The sequence below is a fragment of the Chiloscyllium plagiosum genome, chromosome 43, assembly GCF_004010195.1.
Source record: "Chiloscyllium plagiosum isolate BGI_BamShark_2017 chromosome 43, ASM401019v2, whole genome shotgun sequence".
In the NCBI taxonomy this organism is placed as follows: Eukaryota; Metazoa; Chordata; class Chondrichthyes; order Orectolobiformes; family Hemiscylliidae; genus Chiloscyllium; species Chiloscyllium plagiosum.
In genome coordinates this window covers 11,976,012-12,000,629 of record NC_057752.1, presented here as the reverse complement: position 1 = coordinate 12,000,629, position 24,618 = coordinate 11,976,012, and the positions used below count along the sequence as shown (strand labels likewise).

General features: G+C 43.6%; 1 protein-coding gene across 2 annotated transcripts in view; it reads left to right on the top strand.

Annotated features, from left to right (window-relative positions):
- The first annotated feature begins 4,718 nt into the window (after positions 1-4,718).
- The window catches only part of LOC122543384 (tumor necrosis factor receptor superfamily member 14-like), a 59,162-nt gene continuing 39,262 nt past the window's right edge, over positions 4,719-24,618 (top strand). The window contains exons 1-2 of one of the 2 annotated variants that reach the window (XM_043682062.1): positions 4,719-4,906; positions 14,247-14,340. In XM_043682062.1, coding sequence (XP_043537997.1) covers positions 4,877-4,906; positions 14,247-14,340 — 124 coding nt within the window. In that variant the 5' untranslated portion in view covers positions 4,719-4,876. The remainder of the gene's footprint in view (positions 4,907-14,246; positions 14,341-24,618) is intronic. The other variant, XM_043682063.1, reaches the window with a different exon arrangement.

The following is a 24,618-nucleotide window of genomic DNA, read 5'->3' as shown; positions in this document are numbered from 1 at the left end:
ATTCTCTGAAGGTGGGCTGGCAAGTCAAAACAGTTGTTAATGCTTATAGGATCCTTGGGTTTATAAATAGAGACATAGAGTATAAAAGCAAGGAAGTGATGCTGCAGAAAAACCAAAGAACTGAGGAGGCTAGAAATCCAAAACAAAACCAGAAATTGCTGGAAAACCTCAGTAGGTCAAGCAGCATTTGTGGAGAGAAATTGGAATTAATGTTTTGAGGTCCAGTGACCTTTCTTCAGAAGTGATGTTACACCTCTAAAAATCATTGGTCAGACCACATTTGGAGTATTGTGTTCAGTTCTGGGCACCTTATTTAAGGAAGGATGTTAAAGCCCTGGATAAGTTTCAAAGGAGATTTACCAGAACAATACCAGGAATGAAGAATTTTATATACAAGGAAAGCAATAGAGAAATTAGGGTTATTCTCCTTGGAGCAAAGAAGATTAAGAGGTGAAGTTTTAATGATGTTTTCTAAATTATGAACAATTTTGACAGGGTAAAGAAGGATATTCTATTTCGACAATTTAGCATGTCTAACTAGGGGTCACAATTTCAAGACTGTCAGCAAGAGAGCTAGGAGTCAGGTGAGGAAAAACCTTTTTACTCAGAATTGTTAGGATTTGGAATGCGCTGCTTGGGGGAGTGATGGAGGTTTCAAAAGAGAGCTGGCTATACATTTTAAAGTGATGAATTTAGACGGCTATGGAAATAGGTCTGGTGAATGGGAATAGCTAACTATGGACTCTAGGCTCCTGCAGCAGAAGCCAAGAAATGAATGAACCCAGACTGTGTTGTGATAGAATGATGTAAATTGTTACACGTTATGAATTTTACTCTACCACATGCTGCTAATTGCCAAAGAGGCTTGAAGGTGAGCCAGTATATATAAATAGTGGCTAAATTCTTAGTTTATGTATTAAGTTATTTGTATAAAATACTGTTAAGCTTATTACTATGCATAAAGAAGATAGCTAGTGTATAGGGGATTATTATCTATGTATGATGGGCAATGCAGTAACTCAGGGAGTTAGGCTATCTGTCTGAGACTTGATGCATGTCTGCATGAGTGCATGGTCTGAACCTCTGATCTTATTTTCACTTGACACTTCAAGGGATCAACAGGAGAATCTGTGGTCACCTGGCAACAGACCCAAAATTTGAGATTCTAAATTGACCTAGAGCGAGAGAACTCAGGTTTGTCCTGACAGAAAATTGGCCAAACCAAATTAAACTGCAGCCAGCACCTATCAGTGACAGAGAACAGTGAAAACCAAGGTCAAAGATGTTTGGGGGAACCAGTTACAAACAGCCTGAAGGTTGTGTATTGGAGAAGTGCCAATCAGACTTTCTGGCATCTTGACTGCCTGAGTGTGCACTTTATACCTCCCTGGCATGGCCACAGTGGAGTATTGGCACGACCCCATTGGATGATGGGGTCTAGCTCATGACCCCATTGCCCAATGGCCACAGACCATTCTGGAAGTTGTGGACCAAGGAGGATGAAGACTCAGTGAAGACTCGACATGGCCCACCAGCTTTTCACCTACAAGCATAGATCTTTTCTTGTGCTTTTCCCTGAGCTCAATTCTTGCACAGCTGCATTAGGTAAATATTGCTTATGGGCTTTTCAAACCCACTCTTAACTTCACTAATTTACTAGTAGCCCACCACAACTTCCAAAACTTTTACTGAGCCCTGACTTCAACACCTAGCTGCCTAATAACTCGTAGAACTTGGCCTGAGTTCTGACAGAAGGAGCATCCAACTGCTATTGGAAATTGTTGTAAACCATTGTTACCTACACTTCTAACAGAATCTACTATCTCTCTCTCTTTGCAATTCATTGTCTTGTCAGTCCCTGCCTTTTGAACTGCTCTCCAGTGACCCCTATACATCCTTAGTAACCTACTGAAAACTCTGCAATGAACACACCTCTCCAATTCAAATTGATGTCCCATCTCCTGGGAATGGGCTTCTTTGAAATCCATTTATCTCCTACAGTGAATGAAGAAACTGCTCAGAGCGTTTGCACATACACAGTCTGGAGACAGCACAATGCCTATGCACAGACACTCTGCCATGAGATACAGCAGCAGCACTGGCCAAAATTTTTCTCTCTATAGAGTTCTCTGATTTTAACAGCTGGATATTTGGAGTGGGGATGTTCTGCTAACAGAGGTGGGTGTTGCCTGCTCCTACAGCCTTGTCAGCAACACCCACTGCTCCTCCAGCCAAGAATCCCTTGTTTTTGTTTCCCCCAGTTCATCATCTTGAGGTTAACACGTATGTCAAATACAGCCTGAGTTGCTGAAAGGACAAACTGTGCATATACAGGATTTATTCATAAAAAGCTCATACAACATTGACACTGAACCAGATAATCAAGTGAGAAAGAACAGAGTTCATATTCGATTTACACCTGAACTGGAAAAGCAGTAAAGGTCATCCTCACCAGCAACAACATGACTAACCAGTGAAATAACATCAATAGCTTCACCAGCAAGGAACATCAACACTAAGGAGCACAACATTAGGAACATCAAGCAGATCTCCAGCATCACAAGGAGCAACAGGCACAATGTCATCTGTGCAGTGTGCCAACTCACCTCAACACTGAGAACGTTGAATGACAAATCTAAATAACAGAGGCACAACATCCGATCACTAGTGTTACTGTGAACAATGTTTTTTCTGAGAAAAGAAAATAAACTACCAAAGACTCTTAAGGTGTTCAATTGCTCAATCGTTAATCGTCCTTACTATTGAAAAGAAAATTAATGATTGGAACAGTTATATTGGGATGGAGATTTTTTAAAAAGAAAGTATTTATAAGAGCTAAGAACTAATTGTCATGTGGATGTACATCAATGCTGAACAATGTTTCTGTCATGAAGAACTGTAAGAAACACACTCAATGAAGTTCCAGCATTTTCAGTCTCAAAGTGTAACTTCAAACTTGTGGGAAGGAATTTGGCAGCCTATCAGTGGGACCCAGGCTGTCCTGTATTTAAGGGATTCTCCCTTGTTTTGAATGCCTGTCCCTTAACAGGTATCTTTATTCCCATATTTCTAGGACAATCTGTCACAGAAATTAACCTCAGAGTCTCCTTTTATATTTGTCTCTTTTTTTTTGTGAGCAAGCAGCATTCATGTCATACAAGTGCCAGGCAATGACCATCACAATCTAATCATCAGTGATGTTACCAACATTGAATCTCCCACTATCAATTTCCATGGGGTTACCATTAACTGCACCTTACCATTAACCAGTAGTTCAACGGAACTCGCCATAAAAATACATGGCATTCTGCCAGCACTAAACACATCTTCCCCCCTCACTCTCCTGTCCATATTTCGCAGGGATCATTCCCTCTGGGATACACTAGTCCATTCCTCGACCACCAACACCACCATCCTTTCCCATGGCACCTTCCCATGTAACCGCAGAAGGTGCAATACCTGCCCTTTCACGTCCTCCCTGCTCACCATCCAAGGGCCGAAACAGTCTTTCCAGGTGGAGCAGCATTTCATCCAATCTTGTGTAATTGTATTTGCTGCCGAGTGTGTGGTACTGGAAATGCACAGCAAGTCAGGCAGCATCCAAGGAGCAGTAGAGTCAAGTTTCAGGCAGAAGCCCTTTGTCAGGAACCCCTTCACCACTCCTTATGAAGGGCTTCTGCCTGAAACATCAATTCTCCTGCTCTTTGGAGGCTGCCTGACCTGCTGTGCTTTTCCAGCACCACAGTCTCGACTCTGATCTCCAGCATCTGCAGTCCTCACTTTCTGGAGAAAGTGAGGTCTGCAGATGCTGGAGATCAGAGCCGGAGATGTGTTGCTGGAAAAGCGCAGCAGGTCAGGCAGCATCCAGGGAACAGGAGAATCGACGTTTCGGGCATAAGCCCTTCTTCAGGAGGGCTTATGCCCGAAACGTCGATTCTCCTGTTCCCTGGATGCTGCCTGACCTGCTGCGCTTTTCCAGCAACACATCTCCAGTCCTCACTTTCTCCCTATCATATTTGCTACACCCAATGTGGCCGACTGTACATTGGAGAAATCAAACATAGATTGGGTGACACTTTGCAGAACATCTCATGCTCTGTGTGCAGTGTGACCTTGACCTTCCTGTAACAGATCGTTTTAACACAGGGTCCTGCTTGCATATACGCTTCTCTGTCCTCAGCATGCTACAGCGCTTCAAACTAGGCACTTTACAACCTTCTGGACTTGGTGAGTTCAATACCTTCACATTGTGAACCCATTTCTTTTAGCTTTACTTGTTACATTGTCTGTCACCATGAGTTCTCTCCCCTTCCCCTACTCCAGCGGGACTGTCTGTCCTTCCCAGTCTGGCACTTAGACACACCATTGTTCTCCCATTCTGATCACTTAATCTGAACTATGAACATCCTTTCTCCACCAGTACTGCCCTCCCCCACTCCATTGCATAAATGCTATCCCCTCCACACATCAGCTCTGATGAAGAGTCATCTAGATTAGAAACATTAGTTTGCTGTCTCCCCATGGATGCTGCCTGACCCACTATGATCACCAGCATTTGTTGTTTTCAGTCATTTGTTCTGACGTTGGCTACAAAAGCACTCCAGAGGCTAGGAACCCTGTGCAGAAGGCTCGACGTCTTACATCGCTTTAAATCACGTGGGGCAGACTTCAAGCGATTGAATGGGATGTTTTTATAGTTTGATTTTTTTTTGTTTAAAAATTGGGCAACTATTATTCAGTTTTCACATCCGTTTCTCTTTAAGTGCCTTGAAAGGTGACTAAGTTCGCTGTGGGCACTTTTTTCAGAACAATTGTGATTCCGCTCTTGTAACTTCTTCCGGTTTTGAAAAGATAGGCGCGGAGAACAGTGAGAAAAATGTTCGTTTCGTGGATTCTCAGTATCACGGTTTGTAGTTTTTTTTTCTTGCTATTCAGTATTCTTTCTGTGAAGTTTGACAGACTTTCACTTCAGGATCGATCCCATAGATCGCTGCCTTTTAGCTGAGAGCTAATTCTGACCTGATCTGGATCGGAGCGGAAGAAAGCCGAAAAGAAAATCCGTTTTTCTCGTAACCATTTAAAAAGTTCTGGCAGGACTTGGAACTGCTATAGGAATAGTGAATCTTCTATCCAGTTCAAACCGATTCAGTACTTCTAAACTAGATTGACAGGCGAAAAAAGACTCTTGTTATTTTAAAGTCTGACCTAAGTTTTTTTTTCTTGACCTGTGCATTGCCTTTCCTATCTCTCCGCTCCACCTTCTCCCCCATCCTATTGCTTTCCCAGCTCCATCCCCCCCCAGCCGCCTCCCATTTCTTTATAAGCCCCAGCCCACAAGCCTCATTCGTAATGAAGGACTTTTGCCCGAAACCTCGGATGCCTCCTGACATGCTGTGCTTTTTTTTAAGCACCACACTCTCGATTATGATCTCCAGCTTCTGCAGTCCTCACTTTCTACTAAAGTTTTTTTTTAGTCTGTATGGATTCATACTACTAATGTCCATTTATAGCCTCAACACAAAACATTTTAATTTTTCATTTATGTATAGGGAGAGGCTGAACAGGCTGGGGCTGTTTTCCCTGGAGCGACGGAGGTTGAGGGGTGACCTTATAGAGGTTTACAAAATTATGAGGGGCATGGAAAGGGTAAATAGGCAAAGTCTTTTCCCTGCAGTCGGGGAGTCCCTGGGGTCAGGCATAGGTTTTGGGTGAGAGGGGAAAGATATAAAAGAGACCTAAGGGGCAACTTTTTCACACAGAGGGTGATACGTGTATGGAATGAGCTGCCAGAGGAAGTGGTGGAGGCTGGTACAATTGCAACATTTAAAAGGCATCTGTATGGGTATATGAATAGGAAAGGGTTTGGAGGTATATGGGCCGGGTGCTGGCAGGTGGGACTAGATTGGGTTGGGATATCTGGTTGGCATGGATGGGTTAGATGGAAGGGTCTGTTTCCGTGCTGTACATCTCTGTGACTCTATGTATGTGCTACGTGATTTTGTGTGAAATCTATTCTTCACGCTCTTGAAGCTGGAGATGAGTTTTATTGTTTACGTTTTTTAAAATAATTTTCATAATTTGATTGGTAAGTAGTAGGTAAAGTCAGATCAATTATTTATGACCTTTATCTCTTATTATTTGTAAGGTCTTTTTCTGGTTTATAGTTTCTAAGGGTTGTGCTTTGTAGTAACAATGAACAGGAAAGAAGGGCCCTGGGAAATCAATATTATTTAATGTGAAGTGTCTTCCAAAAGATTTAATCTTAAAAGTAACTCAAGGCAGTAGAGTTTGAAATTGTCATGTGCTCCTCCTCTGTATGGGAAGCTTGGGCTCATTTCCAGTGCATGGAACATTCAAAACAAAGTGGATGAATTAGTCATGCAAATAGCTGTAAATGGGTATGATATAGTTGAGATTATGGAGACATGACTGTAGGATGATCAAGGATGGGAACTGAACATCCAGAAGTATTCATTATTTAGGCAGGGCAGACAAAAAGGAAAAGGTGGTGGAGTTGCATTACTTGTTATAGAGGATGTAAACACAATATTGACGAAAAATATTACCTCTGACAATGTAGGAGCTGTGTAGGTAGCATTGAGAAATACCAAAGGCCAAAACAAAATTAGCCAAACTGCAGTGGTGATGTTGGGAATGGCATTAAACAGGAAATCAGAGATGATGTAGCAAAGGAGCATTTTTATTATGGGTGACTTTATCTTCATGTAGATTGGGTGAATCAAATTAGTCACGATACTGTAGACCAATACATTGAAGAACCAACTAGAAAACAGCTTTTGGAGTGCTGCTCCTTCATCAGGTAGCTGTGGAGCAGGACCATAAAACACAGAATTTGTATGCAACTGAAATGATATATTGAACAAACCTAGATTGCTGTTAAGTCTTTCGTCTTTTTGAATGGGTTGCATAAGTCACATTCTCAAGGTAACTTAAGGTTTTATTTAATAAAAGTGACATCTCAGCTCAGACAATGCATTAAAGGTGTAGGTTAGGATCTGTCTGTATCCTGATCTTGAGTCAGACTGGTTCTATTTCCAAAGTGGAATTCAATGCACTGTCTGAGCTGAGATGTCACCTTTTTTTAAATAAAATCTTAAGTTATCTTGAGAATGTGACTTAAAAGAAGTTCTGGGTTTTACATATTAATGAACCGACAACCCATTCTAAAAAATGAAAGACTTAATAACAATCTAGGTTTGTTTGATATATCATTTCGTTGCATGACGCTGTAATCTTTTGCTATAAATTGTCTTATGGACCTGCTCCACAGTTACCTGATGAAGGAGCAGCACTCTGAAAGTTAGTACTTCCAAATAAATCTGTTGGACTATAACCTGGTGTTGTGATTTTTTTTTTTTTTTAAACTTTGTCCACCCCAGTCCAACACTGGCTCCTCCATGTAATGAGAAAGGAATAATGATAATGTGTGAGCGACCATGATATGATCAGATTCTTCATCAAGATGTAGAGTGAGGTAGTTGATTCTGAGATTAGGGCCCTGAATCTTTAAGGGAAACTAGGATCGTATGAGGCGTGAGTTGGCTTTGATGGACTGTGAAATGTTACTGAACAGAATGACCGTGAATGGGCAAATGGCATACATTCAAAGAGCAAATGGGTGAACAGCAAAAATTGTTTATTCCTGACTGGTGCAAGAAGTCAGTGGCCAAACCGTGGCTTACGAGTGAAATTAGAGATAGTTTTAGATGCATAAAAGAGGCATCCAAGTTGGCATGAAAAAACAATAGACTTGAGGCTTGAGAACATTTCTGAAGTTAGCAAAGGAGGACCAAGGGATTGATCAAGAAGGGGAAAATAGATTGAAAGTAAGCTTGCTGAAAATTTAAAAACTGAGTGTAAAAGTTTGAGAGATATGTAAAGAGAAACAAATTGTTGAAAAGTAATTTAGGTCCCACACGTTCAGAAATGGGGGAATTTATAATGAGGAACAAAGAAATGGAGGAGCAGTGCCAGATGGTTGGAGGGTGGCAAATGTTGTTATTCCCTTGTTCGAGAAAGGGAATAGGGATAATCCTGGGAATTACAGACCTGTCAGCCTTACGCCAGTGGTGAGCAAAGTTTTGGAGAGGATTCTGAGGGACAGGATTTATGATTACTTGGAAAAGCATAGCTTGATTCGAGGTAGTCCATATAGCAAGGTTTGTGAAGGTTTGTAGCTCAGGGTGTAGGGTTTAGGGTGTAGGCATTGTGGTTGGAGTGCCAGGCCTCTAGGAATTCTCTGGCATGGCACTCCAACCACAATGCCATAAACAAGCACATAGATCTAGATACCATCTGTCAACCCCTCAGAAAACAAACAGGAAATGACATCACCACAAACCCCAGGAACCCCATCCAGGAGAAAGATATATAAATAGAAAGCAGGAGACAACAGCTTCGGTTCACTTGGAGGTCGCCACTGATGATGTTACCTAGCCAGATAATGAAACATCTGGATATCAAACCTACAGCTCAGCGAGCAAACCTACACCCTAAATAGTCCGCATAGCTTTGTGAGGGGCAGGTCATGCCTCACAAGCCTTGTTGATTTCTTTGACGATGTGACAAAACACGTTGACGAAGGATGAACAGTGAATGTGGTTTATATGGATTTTAACAAGGCTTTTCATAAGGTTCCCCATGGTAGGCTCATTCAGAAAGTAAGGAAGCATGGGATACAGGGAAATCTGGCTGTATGGATACAGAATTGCTGGTCCATAGAAGACTGAGGGTGGTGCTAGATGGAAAGTATTCAGCCTGGAGCTCGGTGACCAGTGGTGTTCCGCAGGGGTCTGTTCTGGGACCTCTGCTCTTTGTGATTTTTATAGATGACTTGGATGAGGAAGTGGAAGGGTGGGTTGATTAGATTAGATTACTTACAGTGTGGAAACAGGCCCTTCGGCCCAACAAGTCCACACCGACCCGCTTTAGCATGGCCAATTCACCTAACCTGCACATTTTTGGACTGTTGGAGGAAACCGGAGCACCCGGAGGAAACCCACGCAGACACGGGGAGAATGTGCAAACTCCACACAGTCAGTCACCTGAGGTGGGAACTGAACCCAGGTCTCTGGCGCTGTGAGGCAGCAGTGCTAACCATTGTGCCACTCATTGTGCCACTTATGTAAGTAAGTTTGCCGATGACAAAGGTCGGTGGAGGGCTGTTGTAGTTTGCAATGGGACGTTGACAGGATTCAGAACTGGGCTGAGAAATGGCAGATGGAGTTCAACCTGGAAAAGTGTGGATTGATTCACTTTGCAAGGTTGAAATAGATTGCAGAATACAGGGTTAAGGGTAGGATTCTTGGCAATGTGGAGGAACAGAGGGATCTTGGGGTCTAGGTCCATTGATCCCTCAAAGTTGCCATCCAGAGTTAAGGCGTATGGTGTGTTGGCTTTCATTAGCAGGGGGATTGAATTTACGAACCACGAGGTTATGCTGCAGTTCTGTAGAGCCCTGGTTAGATCACACTTGGAATATTGTGTCCAATTCTGGTCACCTCATTATTGGAAGGATGCGGAAGAGTGCAGAGGAGATTTACTGGGATGCTGCCTGGACTGAAGGGCTTGTCTTATGAAGAAAGCCCTAGCTCCCTCAACCTATTCTCGTTGGAGCAAAGAAGGATGAGAGGCAACTTGATAGAGGTGCGTAAGATAATGAGAGGCATAGATAGAGTGGATGGCCAGAGACTTTTTTTTCACAGGGTGGAAATGTCTATCACGAGGGGGCATAATTTTAAGGTGATTGGAGGAAGGTTTGGGGGAGATGTCAGAGGGAGGTTCTTTATACACAGAGTGGTGGGTGTGTGGAATGCACTGCCAGTGTTGGTAATAGAGTCAGGTACATTAGGGATATTTAAGTGGTTCTTGGATAGGCACAAGGATGATAGTACAATGAAGGGTATGTAGGTTAGTCTGATCTTGGAGTAGGATAAAAGACTGGCACAACATTGAGGGCTGCAGGGCCTGTACTGTGGCTGTACTGTTCTATGTTCTATAATTTGCTTCTGCCTTCACAAAGGAGGATATGATGGGGAATACTGGGTTTAGTGAGAGGAGGGAACTGGAGCAAATTTGTAATACTAGAGAAATGGTGTTGGAGAAATTGATGGGACAGTTCCTACAGTTTGGAGGGTAGTTAATATAAAAGAGGGGTTGAGAGAAAACAGAATTATTGACCCGTGAGCCTGACGGCAGTAGTGATAAAGGTGCTAGAGTTCATTATCAAGGATTTTATGTTGGAGCACTTAGTGGTAGAATCCGATGCGGTCAGCATGGATTTATAAAAAGCAAATTCTGTTTGACAAACCTACTGGAATTCTTCAAGGATATAACTAGCAGAGTTGATTGGGAGAGTCAGTGGATGTTGTTTATTTGGTCTTTCAGAAGACTGTCAAGGAAGTCCCACATAAGCAATTAATGTGTAAAATTGAAGTGCATGAGATTAGGGTTGTTGTATTAAGATGGATAGAAAATTGGTTAGCAGACGGAGGGGAAAAAAAGTGTAAGAATAAATAGTCTTTTTTTTTCTAAATGGCAGGCAGTGACCAGTGGAGTGTTGCAGGGATCGGTACTAGGACCCCAGCTCCTCCCAATATATGTTAATGATTAGGTGAGGGAACTAAATGAAATATCTCAAAATTTGATGGCACAAAACTGAGTGAAAGAGTGAGCTATGAGGAGGATGCAAAGGTGTTGCATTGTGACTTGGACAGGCTAAGTAAGTGGGCAAATGCATGGTAGATGCAGTGTAATATGGATAAATATGAGGTTATCCACTTTGGTAACAAAGATAGAAAGGCAAATTGTTATTTGAATGGCTGTAAATTGAGAGAGGGGAATGCTCAATGAGACCTGGGAGTCCTTGTGCAGCAGTCATAGAGTCGTAGTGTCATACAGCCTGGAAACAGATCCTTCAGACCAACTAGTCCACGCCAACAATGTTCCAAAACTAAACTATTCCCATTTGCTTGGTTTGAACCATACCACTCCAAACCTTTTCTATTCATGGACCTGTCCAAATGTCTTTTAAATGTAACTGTACCTGCATTCGACACTTCCTCTGGCAGTTCAGTCCACACACAAACCACTCTAGTTACCCCTCATGTCCTTTTTTAAAATGTTCTCTTCTCACCTTAAATATATACCCCCTCGTATTAAACTCCTATACCCTAGGTAAACAATCCTTGCTATTCACCTTATCTATGCCCTTCATGATTTTATAAACCTCTATAAGCTCATCCCTCAACCTCCTATGCTTCATTGAAAAAGGTCTGAGCCTATCCAGCCTCTTATAACTCAAACTCTCTGTTACCGGCAACATCCTGGTAAATCCTTTGTGACCCCTCTCCAATTTAATAATATCTTTCCTACAGCAGGATGTCACTGGAAGTAAGTGTGCAGGTGCAGCAGGCAGTAAAGAAGGCAAACTGTATGTTGACCTTTAATAGGGAGTGGATTTGAGAACAGGAAAAGGATGCCTTACTGCAATTATACAGGCTATTGGTGAGGACATAGCTGGAATATTGTGTGCAGCTTTGGCCTCCTTATCTGAGGATGTTCTTGCTGTCGAGGGAGTACAGTGAAGGTTTACTGAGTTGACTTTTGGGACGGTACGACTGGTGTATGAGGAGATATGAGAGTGTATAGGGTACAAGCAGGTAGGTAAAGTGTTAAGTTTTGAGAAACAAGAGGTTCAGCTGAGCATGACTCAGACCTTGCTTGCAGTTAACAATGGGGTGCTGGAGGCAAGGATGATGGGTTAACAAGGTGGAAAAGCATTCATAATGTAAAGCCATTTAACAATATTGGAAGTATTCAGTATGTAAGGTCAGTTTAACAAGGTGAAAAGTATTCATTATGTGAAGCCAGTTAAGGTTAAGACCATTCATTGTGTAACAGCAGATGGCTTAATCTTTACTATTGATGCTCGCTGACTGTAATGGTCACACAATCAATATGTATGTTGCCTTATCTGGATGCTCCTCCCTGTAAAATGACTATATAGTTCATTAAGACACTGCTGTTCCAGAGAAGACCAGGAACCCATGTCCCTGCGCACATGGGCAATCGTTCTCTCTCCCTCCAGGGCCCAGGATAAAGATGAAAGAGATAAAACTATACTGTGTCTCTGAGCATTTTGCTTCGACTTTGGGGGTAAAGGGACAACAGAGAGATTGAGTCGGTTAGGATTGTATTCACTGGAGTTTAGAAGAATAAGGGGGGAGTCTCCTAGAATTCTAACAGGACTAGACAGGTTAGATGCAGGAAGAATGTCCCTGACAGTGGGAAAGCGCAGAACTAGGATTCATAGTTGAAGGACTAGAGGTAAACCTAGGGATGGTCAACATGGTTTTGTGAAGGGCAGGTCATGCCTCACAAACCTTATTGAGTTCTTTGAGAAGGTGACCAAACAGGTGGATGAGGGTAAAGTGGTTGATGTGGTGTATTTGGATATCAGTAAGGCATTTGATAAGGTTCCCCATGGTAGGCTATTGCAGAAAATGCGGAGGCATGGGATTGAGGGTGATTTAGCGGTTTGGATCATAAATTGGCTAGCTGAAAGAAGACAGAGGGTGGTGGTTGATGGGAAATGTTACGAGTGGTGTCACACAAGGATCTGTTTTGGGGCCACTGCTGTTTGTCATTTTTATAAATGACCTGGATGAGGGCGCAGAAGGATGAGTTAGTAAATTTGCGGATGACACTAAGGTCAGTGGAGTTGTGGATAGTGCTGAAGGATGTTTCAGGTTACAGAGAGACATAGATAAGCTGCAGAGCTGGGCTGTGAGGTGGCAAATGGAGGGTGTGGAAAAGTGTGAGGTGATACACTTTAGAAGGAGTAACAGGAATGCAGAGTACTGGGCTAATGGTAAGTTTCTTGGTAGTGTGGAATGAGCAGAGAGGTCTGTGTCCATGTGCATAGATCCCTGAAAGTTGCTACCCAGGTTGATCGTAGTGTTAAGAAGGCTTACGGTGTGTTAGCTTTTATTGGTAGAGGGATTGGGTTTTGGAGCCGTGAGGTCGTGTTGCAGCTGTACAAAACTCTGGTGTAGCCTCACTTGGTGTATTGCGTACAGTCTGGTAGCCGCATTATAGGAAGGATGTGGAAGCTTTGGAAAGGGTGCAGAGGAGACTTACAGGATGTTGCCTGGTATGGAGGGAAGGTCAGATAAGGAAAGGCTGAGAGACTTGAGGCTGTTTTTGTAAGAGGTGACTTAATAGAGACATACAAGATGATCAGGGGATTAGATAGGGTGGACAGTGAGAGCCATTTTCCTCGGATGGTGATGGCTAGCACGAGGGGACATAGCTTTAAATTGAGGGGTGATAGATATAGGACAGATGTCAGAGGTAGGTTCTTTACTCAGAGAGTAGTAGGGGCGTGGAACGCACTGCCTGCAACAGTAGCAGACTCGCCAACTTTAAGGGCATTTAAATGGTCATTGGATAAACATATGGATGATAATGGAATATTGTCGAATAGATGGGCTTCAGATCGGTATCACAGGTTGGTGCAACGTCAAGGTCCGAAGGGCCTGTACTGTGCTGTATGGTTCTATGTTCTTGGAATGAGATAAGGAGAAATTTCTTCACCCTTGAGAGTGGTGAGCCTGTGGAATTCACTGCCACAGAAAATGGTTGAAGCCAAAATATTGTGTTTTCAAGGAGGAGGTAAGTACAGCTTTTGTGGTTAAAGGAATCAAGGAGTATGGGAGGAAGGAGGGATTTGGGTATTGAGCTCAATTCTCAGCTATGATCACTGGGCTGAATTGCCTACTCCTGTTCTTATATTCTGTGTTTATGTTATAATTGAATATTGTGTTTTTTTGAAAATAAAAGAAACATCAGTTGCATACATCACAATCTGTGCTTCCTGTCTCATGTAAGATCACCATGTCAGCAAATGGGGTTCAGATGTAGCGACTCCCAAAGAGAGAATTGGGAGTCGCTACAACAGGTTCTTGTGAACAAAGTGGAGGGTGGGTGGGATATTAAAAGACGTGGGGAGTGTGGGATTAGACTGGGTGGGACAGTAATGGTTGTGGGGAGTGGCATATTATGGGATCTTCTCACTGAGCACTGTTTGTATGAGCGTAACCCCAGACTGCAAGGTCAGCATCAAGTCCATAATGTCATCCCCTGTGTGATCATGCTGCACTTGTAATTTTAGCATGAATATCTGACTGAAATGCTCATCAGTTGCTCTTTGTTAACCTGTACAGGTTGCAAGTTGTGTATTGTGCACCAGCCATCACCGTCAGTGTGGTGAAAAGGAGTATGAACATCTGGACATCTGCTGCCCAATGTGTAAACCTGGTAAGTCTATATTCTTGAATCTATCTCTCATGTTTGGGGTAGGGGGTGAGATTGGCCTTTCTGAGCTCTATGGCATTTGTTTAGCAACACAGGCAGCATCCTCATGTTGAGCTTGATTCTGTCTTGAATTGGCTGGGAGTGTTGGCTTTGTATTCACAGGTGGTTATGATCCCCGATAGTCTCTCCCACAGTGAGAGCAGCTGCTGTTAGAGGTGATAGTGATGGTTGAAAGAAAGCTGCTTGAGCCTCCTCTTCCTGGCTGTCTTGACAATCTTTCTCAGTGGCTCCTCTAATTGATTGGAAGGCCTTTTTTAATGAGGAGCCATTTTGGTCATGATTAGGCATGTGCTTTCTCTGTGCTATCTTTAATAGAACAGAATTTCATGGAGGCTTTAGGATTATTCTTGACACATTTCACTTGGCTCTTGTCTGAATGGGTTCCCTGGCTCAGCTGTGAGTAGTACACCTGTTTGGGAAGTCTCAAGTTGGGCGTCCTGATGACATGTCCTGTCTGTCTCAGCTAATGTGAGATTGTAAGAGCCTCTGTACCTGACATGCCTGTGCCTTGAAGAATGCCCATGTTAGATTTCTGTCCTCCCACGTAATTTGCAAGTTTCCTATTGATTTGTTCACTTGCCCTTTAAATTTCCTGAGCTTGGTTCCCCTCTCAGAACTAAAACTGAAACACCCACAAAGGAATACCTTGCCCTATAATCTGTAGAAGAATTGTGAAAAATGGTGTAACTTGCACTTTAGCAACTTCTAGTGGTTAAATAAAATAAATCCCTGACACTGACTTTGAAATCAACAAGTAACAATTTATTTACCTAACTCTAACAGTGAACAAATTAACTGAACTATTAACAAACAGAATAAATCCCTTCTAACTACTAACTATTCCTGAAAAAACACATGATTCTAATGGTATGCTGTTCCAATAAATACAGATCCTACTTGTATATAAAAACACAATAGAATTTAGTCTCTCGAAATTACAGCCAGGTTACGTCTTCCAGAATGTTCTGTGCCTTCTCCGTCGTTTGTACTGCTGTAAATAGATGATGCTTTCTTTAAGAGCTGAGAGCTGTTATCTCTAGCGGATAGCAGTTAGCTCTGCTAATTTTTTCCAGTTGCCCCCTTCTTTTATACCCTTGGTGACATACCATTATTTTTATAGTTGGATTGGTCCTAGGTTGTCGAAACCATCAGATTTAAATTTCATGGGTTTTTTGGTATGTAAGGGCCTGGTTTAAATTGATTGGTTAAATTCAAAAGCCTGTTGTCTTGGTGAAAATGCTGCTTGGTCTGCTAAGTGGACAGCCTTTTGATACAAATGTATCAATTTGGGTGCTCTTTGTACACCTGCAAACGTTCAAGCTGTTTTTCACAGACACCCATGTTAAACCTCTAAGCACCAAAAAAAAACACAATCTTTTAAAGGGACCATGCAATGCTTCCCCTTCCCCTAGCATTTTACATACACCAAATTCTAACGTCCTGTCTTCTAATCCACAACTACTTTACCCAACTTGGCGACACTACATCAGATCAAAACTCTGCAGTCTTGCCACATCCCGTCATGAATTAAATGACTCACTGGAACAGAAGCCTCCACAATTATCCCCACCCTCAATGATGGGAGAGCCCAGCACGTCAGTGCCAAGGCTGAAACATTAACATCACAGATGCCCAGTCTTCAGCCAATTTAATTCAACCCATGTGATATCAAGAAATGGCTGAAAGCACTGGATAGTACAGAGGCTATGGACACCATTCAGAAAGAAGTAATGAAGACTTGTGGACCAAAACTCGCCACATCGCTAGCCAAGCTGTTCCAGTATAGCTGCAACACTGGTATCTACCCGACGATGTGGAAAATTGCCCAGGTATGTCCTATCCATAAAAAGCAGGACAAATGCCCTATCAAATGCTGTATCAAACTTTCAATCATTAGCAAAGTGATGGAAGGGGTCATTGACAGTGCTATCAAGTGGCACCTGCTCAGCAATAACCTGCTCACTGATACTCAGTTTGGATTCTGCCAGGGCCACTCACCTCCTGACCTCATTACAGCCTTGATTTGTACATGGCCAATTAGCTGAACTCCCAAAGGTGAAGTGTCAGTGACGGCCCTTGACATCAAGGCTGCATTGAATGAGTGTGGCGTCAAGGAGCCCGAGCAAAAATGGAATCAATGGGAATCACCTGCATTGGTTGGAGTCCTACCTTGCATAAAGGATGGTTCCAGCTCCAGAACATTTATGCAGGAGTTCCTCGGGAAAGTATCTGCTCAACCATCTTCAGTTGCTTCGTCAATGACCTTCTCTCCATCATAAAGTCAGAATGGGGATGTTCACTGATGATTGATTGAATATAAAATAAGCGGACTTAGGAACCCGAGTTGGCCACTCGATGGTCTTAACTCCCATGTCTGTCACTACAACCCTTAACTTGCTTGTCTGCCAAAAATCTAGCTAACTAGGACTTGATTAAATTTAGTAATCTAACCTCCGCTGTGTTCTGGGGAAGAGAATTCCCTTGACTGACAAAGGTAATTTTGTCTTTAAAGTGAGACCTCATTCTTAATCTGTGCCCCCTAGTTTCTCCTGCAAGGGGGAGCATCCTTTCTCAGAATCCATCCTGCCAAGTCCCCTCAGGATCATATGTTTCAATAAGATCATCCCTCGTTCTTCTAAATTCCAACGGATACAGTCCCGATCTATTCAACCTTTCTTCATCCCAGGAATGAATTGAGTAAACCTTCTCTGAGTAGTTTTGAGCACATATCTATTCTTTTGTCAAATAAACTGATCAAAACTATACTAGAGGTGTGGACTGGACAGTTGCAGTAAGACCTGCTTACTTTTATGTTCTGTTCCCCTTCCAGTAAACACTAATATTTAATTTGCCTTCCTCATTACTTGCTGTACCTGCAAACCAGCTTGTTATGATTCATCGACCAGCATGCTCATATCCCTATAACCTCACAGTTCTACATTTCAATAATGTACTGCGTTTCTATTCTTCCTGCTAAAGAGGACAAGTTCACATTTATCCCATGTTATATTCCACCTGTCAGATTCTTTTATCCACTCGATCAGTCTATCTATATCGCCTGGCAGACTTTCTGCCTCCACTTGACAACATTCTTTCTTAACTTCTTACCAAAGTATGACACAGTTCAGCACCATTCGTAAGCCCTCCTGTACTGAAGCAGTCTGTATCCATCTACAACAGGATAAGGAGGATACTCCAGCTTGGCTGATAAATAGCAAGTAACATTCACACCACACCAGTGCCCGTTAATGTCTATATCCAACAACAGATGTTCAATGGCATTAAAATGGCTAGATTCCCCCACTGTCAACATCCTGGCAATCACCATTGACTGGAAACTGAACTGAACCAGCCATGTAAATATTGTAGCTGTGAGAGCTCTTTCCATGGCAAGTAACTCGCTTCCTGTCTCTGCAAAGCCAGTCCATCATCTATTAGCCACAGGTGAGGAGTGTAATGGAACACTTTCCACTAGCCCAGATGAGTGCAGCTCCAACAACACTCAAGAATTCAACACGACTCAGGTTAAATCACTACACTTGATTTGCAACTTACCTTCAAAATCCCTCTACCACCGACGCACAGTAGCAGCAGTATCATTGACAAGAAATTCACAAAGAATTGTTGTATAGAACTTTCCAAATCCACAAACACTGCAATCTAAAGGACAAAGGCATATGATACGTGGGAACACCACCACTAACGTGTTCCTCTTCAAACCACTCAACCATCATGACTTGGAAATATATCACTGCTGCTTAACTATTGCTGGGTTAAAGTCCTGGAATTGCCACCTCAAGTGCTGTGGATGTAGCTGCACCTATTTAAGAAGGTGCCACCACCTCAAGAGCAACTAGGGAGGAACAATAAATGTTTGCGCAGCCAGTGATGTCCACATCCCATGAATGAATGAAACAAGCCCACCTAATTAGTCATAGAAATAGGCCCTTCACCCCACCATGTCTTGGGTGACCAACAAACACCACACTACACTAATCCCATTTGTCTGTACTTGATTCATAGCTGACTATGCCTTGGCATTGTAAGTGCTTCTCCAGATGCTTCTTAAATGTTGCGAGAATACCCACCTCCCCCACCCTCTCAGGCAGTGCGTTCCATATTTCAACCATCCTCTAGATGGAAAAGAAATGCCTCTGGCTCCTAAACCACTTTCTCCTCACCTTAAACTCATGTCCTCTGGTCTTAGACACATCTACCATGGGGAGAAGATTATCACTATCTACCCTGGTCTGTGCCTCAATGAGATTTCCCCCTCCGCTCCAGGGAAAACGAGCCCAGCCAATCCAGTCTCCCCTCATAACTGAGGCTGTTCATCCCACACAACATGCTGGAGACTCTCCTCTGCTCCCTGTCGAGTGTGATCACATTCTTCCGATAGTGTAGTGACCAGAACTGCACGCCGTATTCCAAATGTGGCCTAATCAATGTTTTATAAATTTGCAAAAAGTCTTCCTTGCTCCTTTAATCTATCCCCAACTAATGAAGGCAGGTATCTTCTATGCTGTCTTCACCACCCTGTCTACCTCTGCTGACACCTTCGGGGATCTATGGACTTGTACACCAAAGCGTCTTTGTTCCTGAGTACTCCCTGGGGACCTACCAGTCAGTGTGTATCCTTCCATTATTAACCCCCCAAAATGCATCACCTCTCTCTTACCAGGATTAAATTCCACCTGCCATCATTCTGCCCAATTTACCAGCTGATCAATATCAGACTGTAATCCGAGACCATCCTTCTCACTGCCAACAACATGGCCAATGTTTGACATCGGCAAACCTAATTATACCTGCCACACTTACATCCAAGTTGTTAACATACATAACAACCAACAAGGGTCCTAGGACTGATCTCTGTGGCATGCTGCAGTTCACAGGTCTCCAATCATGAAAGTAACCCTCCACAGTCACCCTTTTGCCTCCTATTTGCAAACCAATTTTAGATCCAGCTTGCCAACTTGCCTTTGATGCAATGAACTCTAACCTTTTGGATCAGCCTGGTAAAAACGGTGGTGGCACTGTGCTAATGTAGCTGGGCTAGTAATCAAGAGGCTGAGCTCAATTCCCTAAGGGCATGGGTTCAAATCCTTCTAGAGATGAACATTGAATTCTCCGTGACTACCTGGTCAGGTCCACGTCCCCCCACAACAACCTACCCTCCCATCCTGGCACCTTCCCCTGCCACCGCAGGAACTGTAAAACCTGTGCCCACACCTCCTCCCTCACCTCCTTCCAAGGCTCCAAAGGAGTCTTCCACATCCATCAAAGTTTTACCTGCACATCCACTAATATCATTTATTGTATCCGTTGCTCCCAATGCGGTCTCCTCTACATTGGGGAGATTGGACGCCTCCTCGCAGAGCGCTTTAGGGAATATCTCTGGGACACCGCCCTGTGGCCCAACATTTCAACTCCCCCTCCCACTCAGCCGAGGACATGGAGGTCCTGGGCCTCCACCGCCGCTCCCTCACCACCGACGCCTGGAGGAAGAATGCCTCATCTTTCACCTCAGAACACTTCAACCCCAGGGCATCAATGTGGACTTCACCAGTTTCCTCATTTCCCCTTCCCCTACCTCGCACCAGTTCCAAACTTCCAGCTCAGCACTGTCCCCATGACCTGTCCTACCGGCCTATCTTCCTTCCCACCTATCCACTCCATCCTCCTCTCTGACCTATCACCTCCATCCCCACCCCCATTCACCTATTGTACTCTATGCTACTTTCTCCCCACCCCCACCCTCCTCTCATTTATCTCTCCACCCTTCAGGCACTCTGCCTCTATTCCTGGTGAAGGGCTTTTGCCCGAAACGTCGATTTTCCTGCTCCTCAGATGCTGCCTGAACTGCTGTGCTTTACCAGCACCACTCTAATCCAGAATTTTGGATCAGCCTTCAATGTGGGACCTTGTCAAAGGCCTTCAGAATTCCATGTAAACCACATCAACTGCACTACTGTCATCACTATGTAGTCACCTTTTCAAAAAACTGGATTACATTTGTCAGCCAGGATCTCTCTTCAACAAATGTGTGCTGACTATCCCTGATCAATCCCTGCCTTTCAAATTAATTAAACCTGTCCGACAGAATCTTTTTCCACTAATTTCTCTCCCACTGACATCAGACTAACTGATCTGTGATTACCTGGCCTATCCCTGCTGCCCTTCTTGAACGAAGGAACCACATTAGCTATCCTCCAGTCATTCAGCACTTCACCTGTGGCCAGCAAAGTATTAAATATCTCCAGCAATCTCCTCCCTTGCCTCCCATAGCAACCTGGGATAAATCTCATCAGGCCTTGGGGATTTATGCACCTTTATGCCCGTACCTAATATTAATCATGTTCTAGAACCTCACTGTCCTAACTGAAATCCCCAGCGGCATGGTGGATCAGTGGTTAGCATTGCTGCCTCACAGCGCCAGGGACCCAGGTTCGATTCCAGCCTTGAGCAACTGTCTGTGTGGAGTTTGCACATTCTCCCAGTGTCTGTGTGGGTTTTCTGCGGGTGCTCCGGTTTCCTCCCACAGTCCAAAGATGTGCAGGTCGGGTGAATTGGCCATGCTAAATTGCCCATAATGATAGGTGCATTAGTAGGGAATAGGGGAATGGATCTGGGTGGGTTACTGTTCGCAGGGCCGGTGTGGATTTGTTGGGCCGAAGGGCCTGTTTCTGCACTGTAGGGAATCTAATCTAAAAATATCTTTCTGGGGATCTAAGATGGCGGCGATCTAAGAAGATCACACTGCAGAGCTTTGCATCGCAGCAGGAACAGGACGGTCCTTTAACCCACCCAACCCAGGTCATCAGGATTTCTTGGGGCGTTGGAAAGATTGTGGAGCCCCAAAAAACATTTAAAAATTGACTAACCTGTATTTTCAGCTGTCCAGAAATGCCTAAAAAGGGAGGAGGAGCATCCGAGGCCGGGCCTGCAGCTCAGCCTGCAGCAGCCTCAGAGCTGATTACTTTCCAGGACCTGGTGAACCAGCTCTCGAAATCTTGCGAGATGCTGGGGAAACAGATTGAAGAAAAGCTGGCTCCAGTCTCTCTCATGCTGCAGAAGCATGAGCAGCAGCTGGGAGACCTGGAGAAGAGGACGGATGAGGTAGAGTACAGGATCACAGTGGTGGAAGCTGATGCCAGTTCATTCAAGGAAGAGATCCAAGCCCTGAAATTTGCGTGACCAAGTGGATGATCTTGAAAACAGGGGCAGGAGAAAAAGCATTCGGATCATCGGTTTGCCCGAGGGTAAGGAAGGTAAGCGGCCTGCGGAATTTGTTGAAGATTGGCTTCCGAAATTCCTTGACTTGGAGACTGACATGAGAGGATTGAAGATAGATAGGGCTCACCGGGTCACAGCACGGAGGTCGGGTCTGGGTCAACGCCCTCGTCCTTTCCTGGTGCGGTTCCATCATTACCGGGATAAGGAGAGAGTCATGAAGGCTTCCAGACTCCAGGGGAAGGAACCAAAGGCCCTAATTTACGAGGGGTCTAAGATCATGTTTTTTCAGGACTTTTCAGCGGCGGTGATCCAGAAACGAAAATCGTACAATGGTGTTAAGAGAAGACTGAAGGAGCTTGGGATTCAGTACTCCCTGAGATATCCGACAGTGCTTCGGATCACCTTAGATAGATCCATGCATCTCTTTGACACATCGGAGAAGGCAAGAGACTTTGTGGACAAACTAACCTAATTTAAACAATTGTAGTACGTATAAATATCGTTGCTTGGGTATGCGTTTATCATTCTGTAAAAGAAATGGAGGAAATCTGGTTGGAGCTTTGTTTTTTTTCCCCTTTTTTTTATTCGTCCATTGATAATAATTTGGTTCAAACTATGTCTGGCGGTGGTTAAGATGTACATTTTAAATTTCTAAGTTAGGACATAGCAAAGGATGGATGGGGTATATATTCCCCCTTTTATTCATAAAAGAAAGAATGTTTTTATTTTATTCATATTGATATTCTATGGGGTGTTTATTCTTTTTACTTTGTGCTTGTGATGCGGCTCTAGCTGGGAGAAGTGAAGGTGGTTGAGCTGGTTAGATGCCTATTTATGGGCAGTTCGGGATGGGTAGTTGCCCCCTCCGGGCAGGGGGTGAGTTCCCCTACTCAGTGCTATTGGCACTTTATATGTTGGTTTGTTTTCTGGTTTTTGTTGTTTTTTATTTTTAATAATTTTGTATGATTGTTAAATGTAGTGGTTTTAGTTTATGTAGTTTTTATATTTGGTGGACCATGTGACACTAAGGCTCAGCAATTTGTGGTTCGGGTTCCTCCTCTCTGGAATTTAAATGTAATTGCAGAAGATTATGGCTAATGATTTGATTAAATGGTGTACCTGGAATATCAAGGGAAGTCACTCACCAATTAAGAGGAAGAAGGTACTCTTGAGCCTTAGAAAGGAGAAGGTGGATATTGCTTTGTTACAGGAGACACATTTGGATGACAAGGAGCATCTGAAATTACAGCAGAATGGCTTTGACCGAGTTTATTTTTCATCATTTAATACCAGAAGTAGGGGAGTGGCTATATTGGTTAGGAAAAATGTCTCATTTAAATTGTTGGACTATGTTAAAGACACATACGGGAGGTTTGTAATTCTTCAAGCCTTGATAAATAGGGAAGAATATGGTATTTTAAATGTTTGTTGTCCCCCAGCTCATCCTCTTAAATTCTTGGTAGATGCTTTTTCTAAACTGATAAGTCTCAAGTCTCGGCACATCATTATAGGGGGAGATTTTAACTGCCTCATGGACGCCACAGTAGACAGGTTGCCTAAAGGTCCCTCGATACCCTCTGCACAAACTAAACAGTTATTGGGTTTGTGTGGGGAATTGGGATTGGTGGACGTCTGAAGGTGTCTCCACCCTACAGGTAGGGATTTCATGTTTTTCTCCAATCAGCATAGATGTCACACGAGGATTGATTTATTTCTGACCCCTGCGGTAACCCTGGATCTGGTGGCATCCTGTACGATTGGTAATATTGCCATCTCTGATCATGCTCCAGTGTACCTCATGGTTAAGATTAAGGATGTTACAGTGGATTCAAGGTACTGGCGAATGGACCCCTTTATTCTCATGGACAGTACGTTTGTGGAGTATTTCTCTTGGGAATTTCGGGCTTTCCTAGACATCAACATAGACTCGGTTGATAGCTCATCTGTTCTCTGGGAAACTGCCAAAGCTTATGCCAGAGGGTTAGTTATTTCATATTCCACAAGTAGGAAGCGGCAGAAGGGTGAGCAGCAACGTCTCCTTGAAGAACGGTTGAAGGCAGCCGAGAAGGCCTATTTTGACAGACCCTCGTTGGTCAAACTACAGAGGGTTATGGCACTGCGGTCTGCACTAAATTCCGTGCTCACGCAGACGGCAAAGAAGGAGCTGGCTTTTGCAAAGCAAAGGTTATACGAGCATGGTGACAAGCCAGGCAAATACTTACCATACCTTGCCAGAAAGAGAACTCCCTCATTCCTGAAGAAGGGCTAATGCCCGAAACGTCGATTCTCCTGTTCCCTAGATGCTGCCTGACCTGCTGCGCTTTTCCAGCAACACATTTCCATCTCAGAAAGAGAACTGCCCCACAAACCATTACAGCGATTAGGGAAGGGTCTGGGAACCTAACATGTGATTCTAAAAAGATTAATGTGGCGTTCCAGAGATTCTACTCTAAATTATATCCGTCTGAGAATTGTGAGGAGGGGCAGGCCAAAATGGAATCCTTTTTTAGAGATCTGAAGCTCCCGGGTGTGACTCCCGAACAACAGTTCTTTCTCAATGCCCCATTATCAGAGCAAGAAGTGCAGGACGCTGTGAGGCAGCTTCAGAATGGAAAGGTGCACGGTCTTGATGGACTTCCCAGTGAATTCTATAAGGAATTTATAAGTATACTGTCAGGCCCGATGCTGAATATGTTTAATGATTCATACAGTCATGATTGTCTCCCACTATCTCTGAGAGAGGCCAATATTTCGCTTATCCTTTAAAAAAGGGAAGGATCCGGAAGGCTGTGCTTCATACAGGCCCATCTTGCTCTTAAATGTGGACTTTAAGATCCTCTCTAAGGCTCTCACGTTCAGGCTGTGTTACCTTCTATTATTAAAGAGGATCAGACGGGCTTAATAAAGGGTCGCAGATCCTCCAATAACGTTAGGAGGCTGCTTAATGTAATTCAAGCATGCCAACAGCAGTCAATACAGGGATTG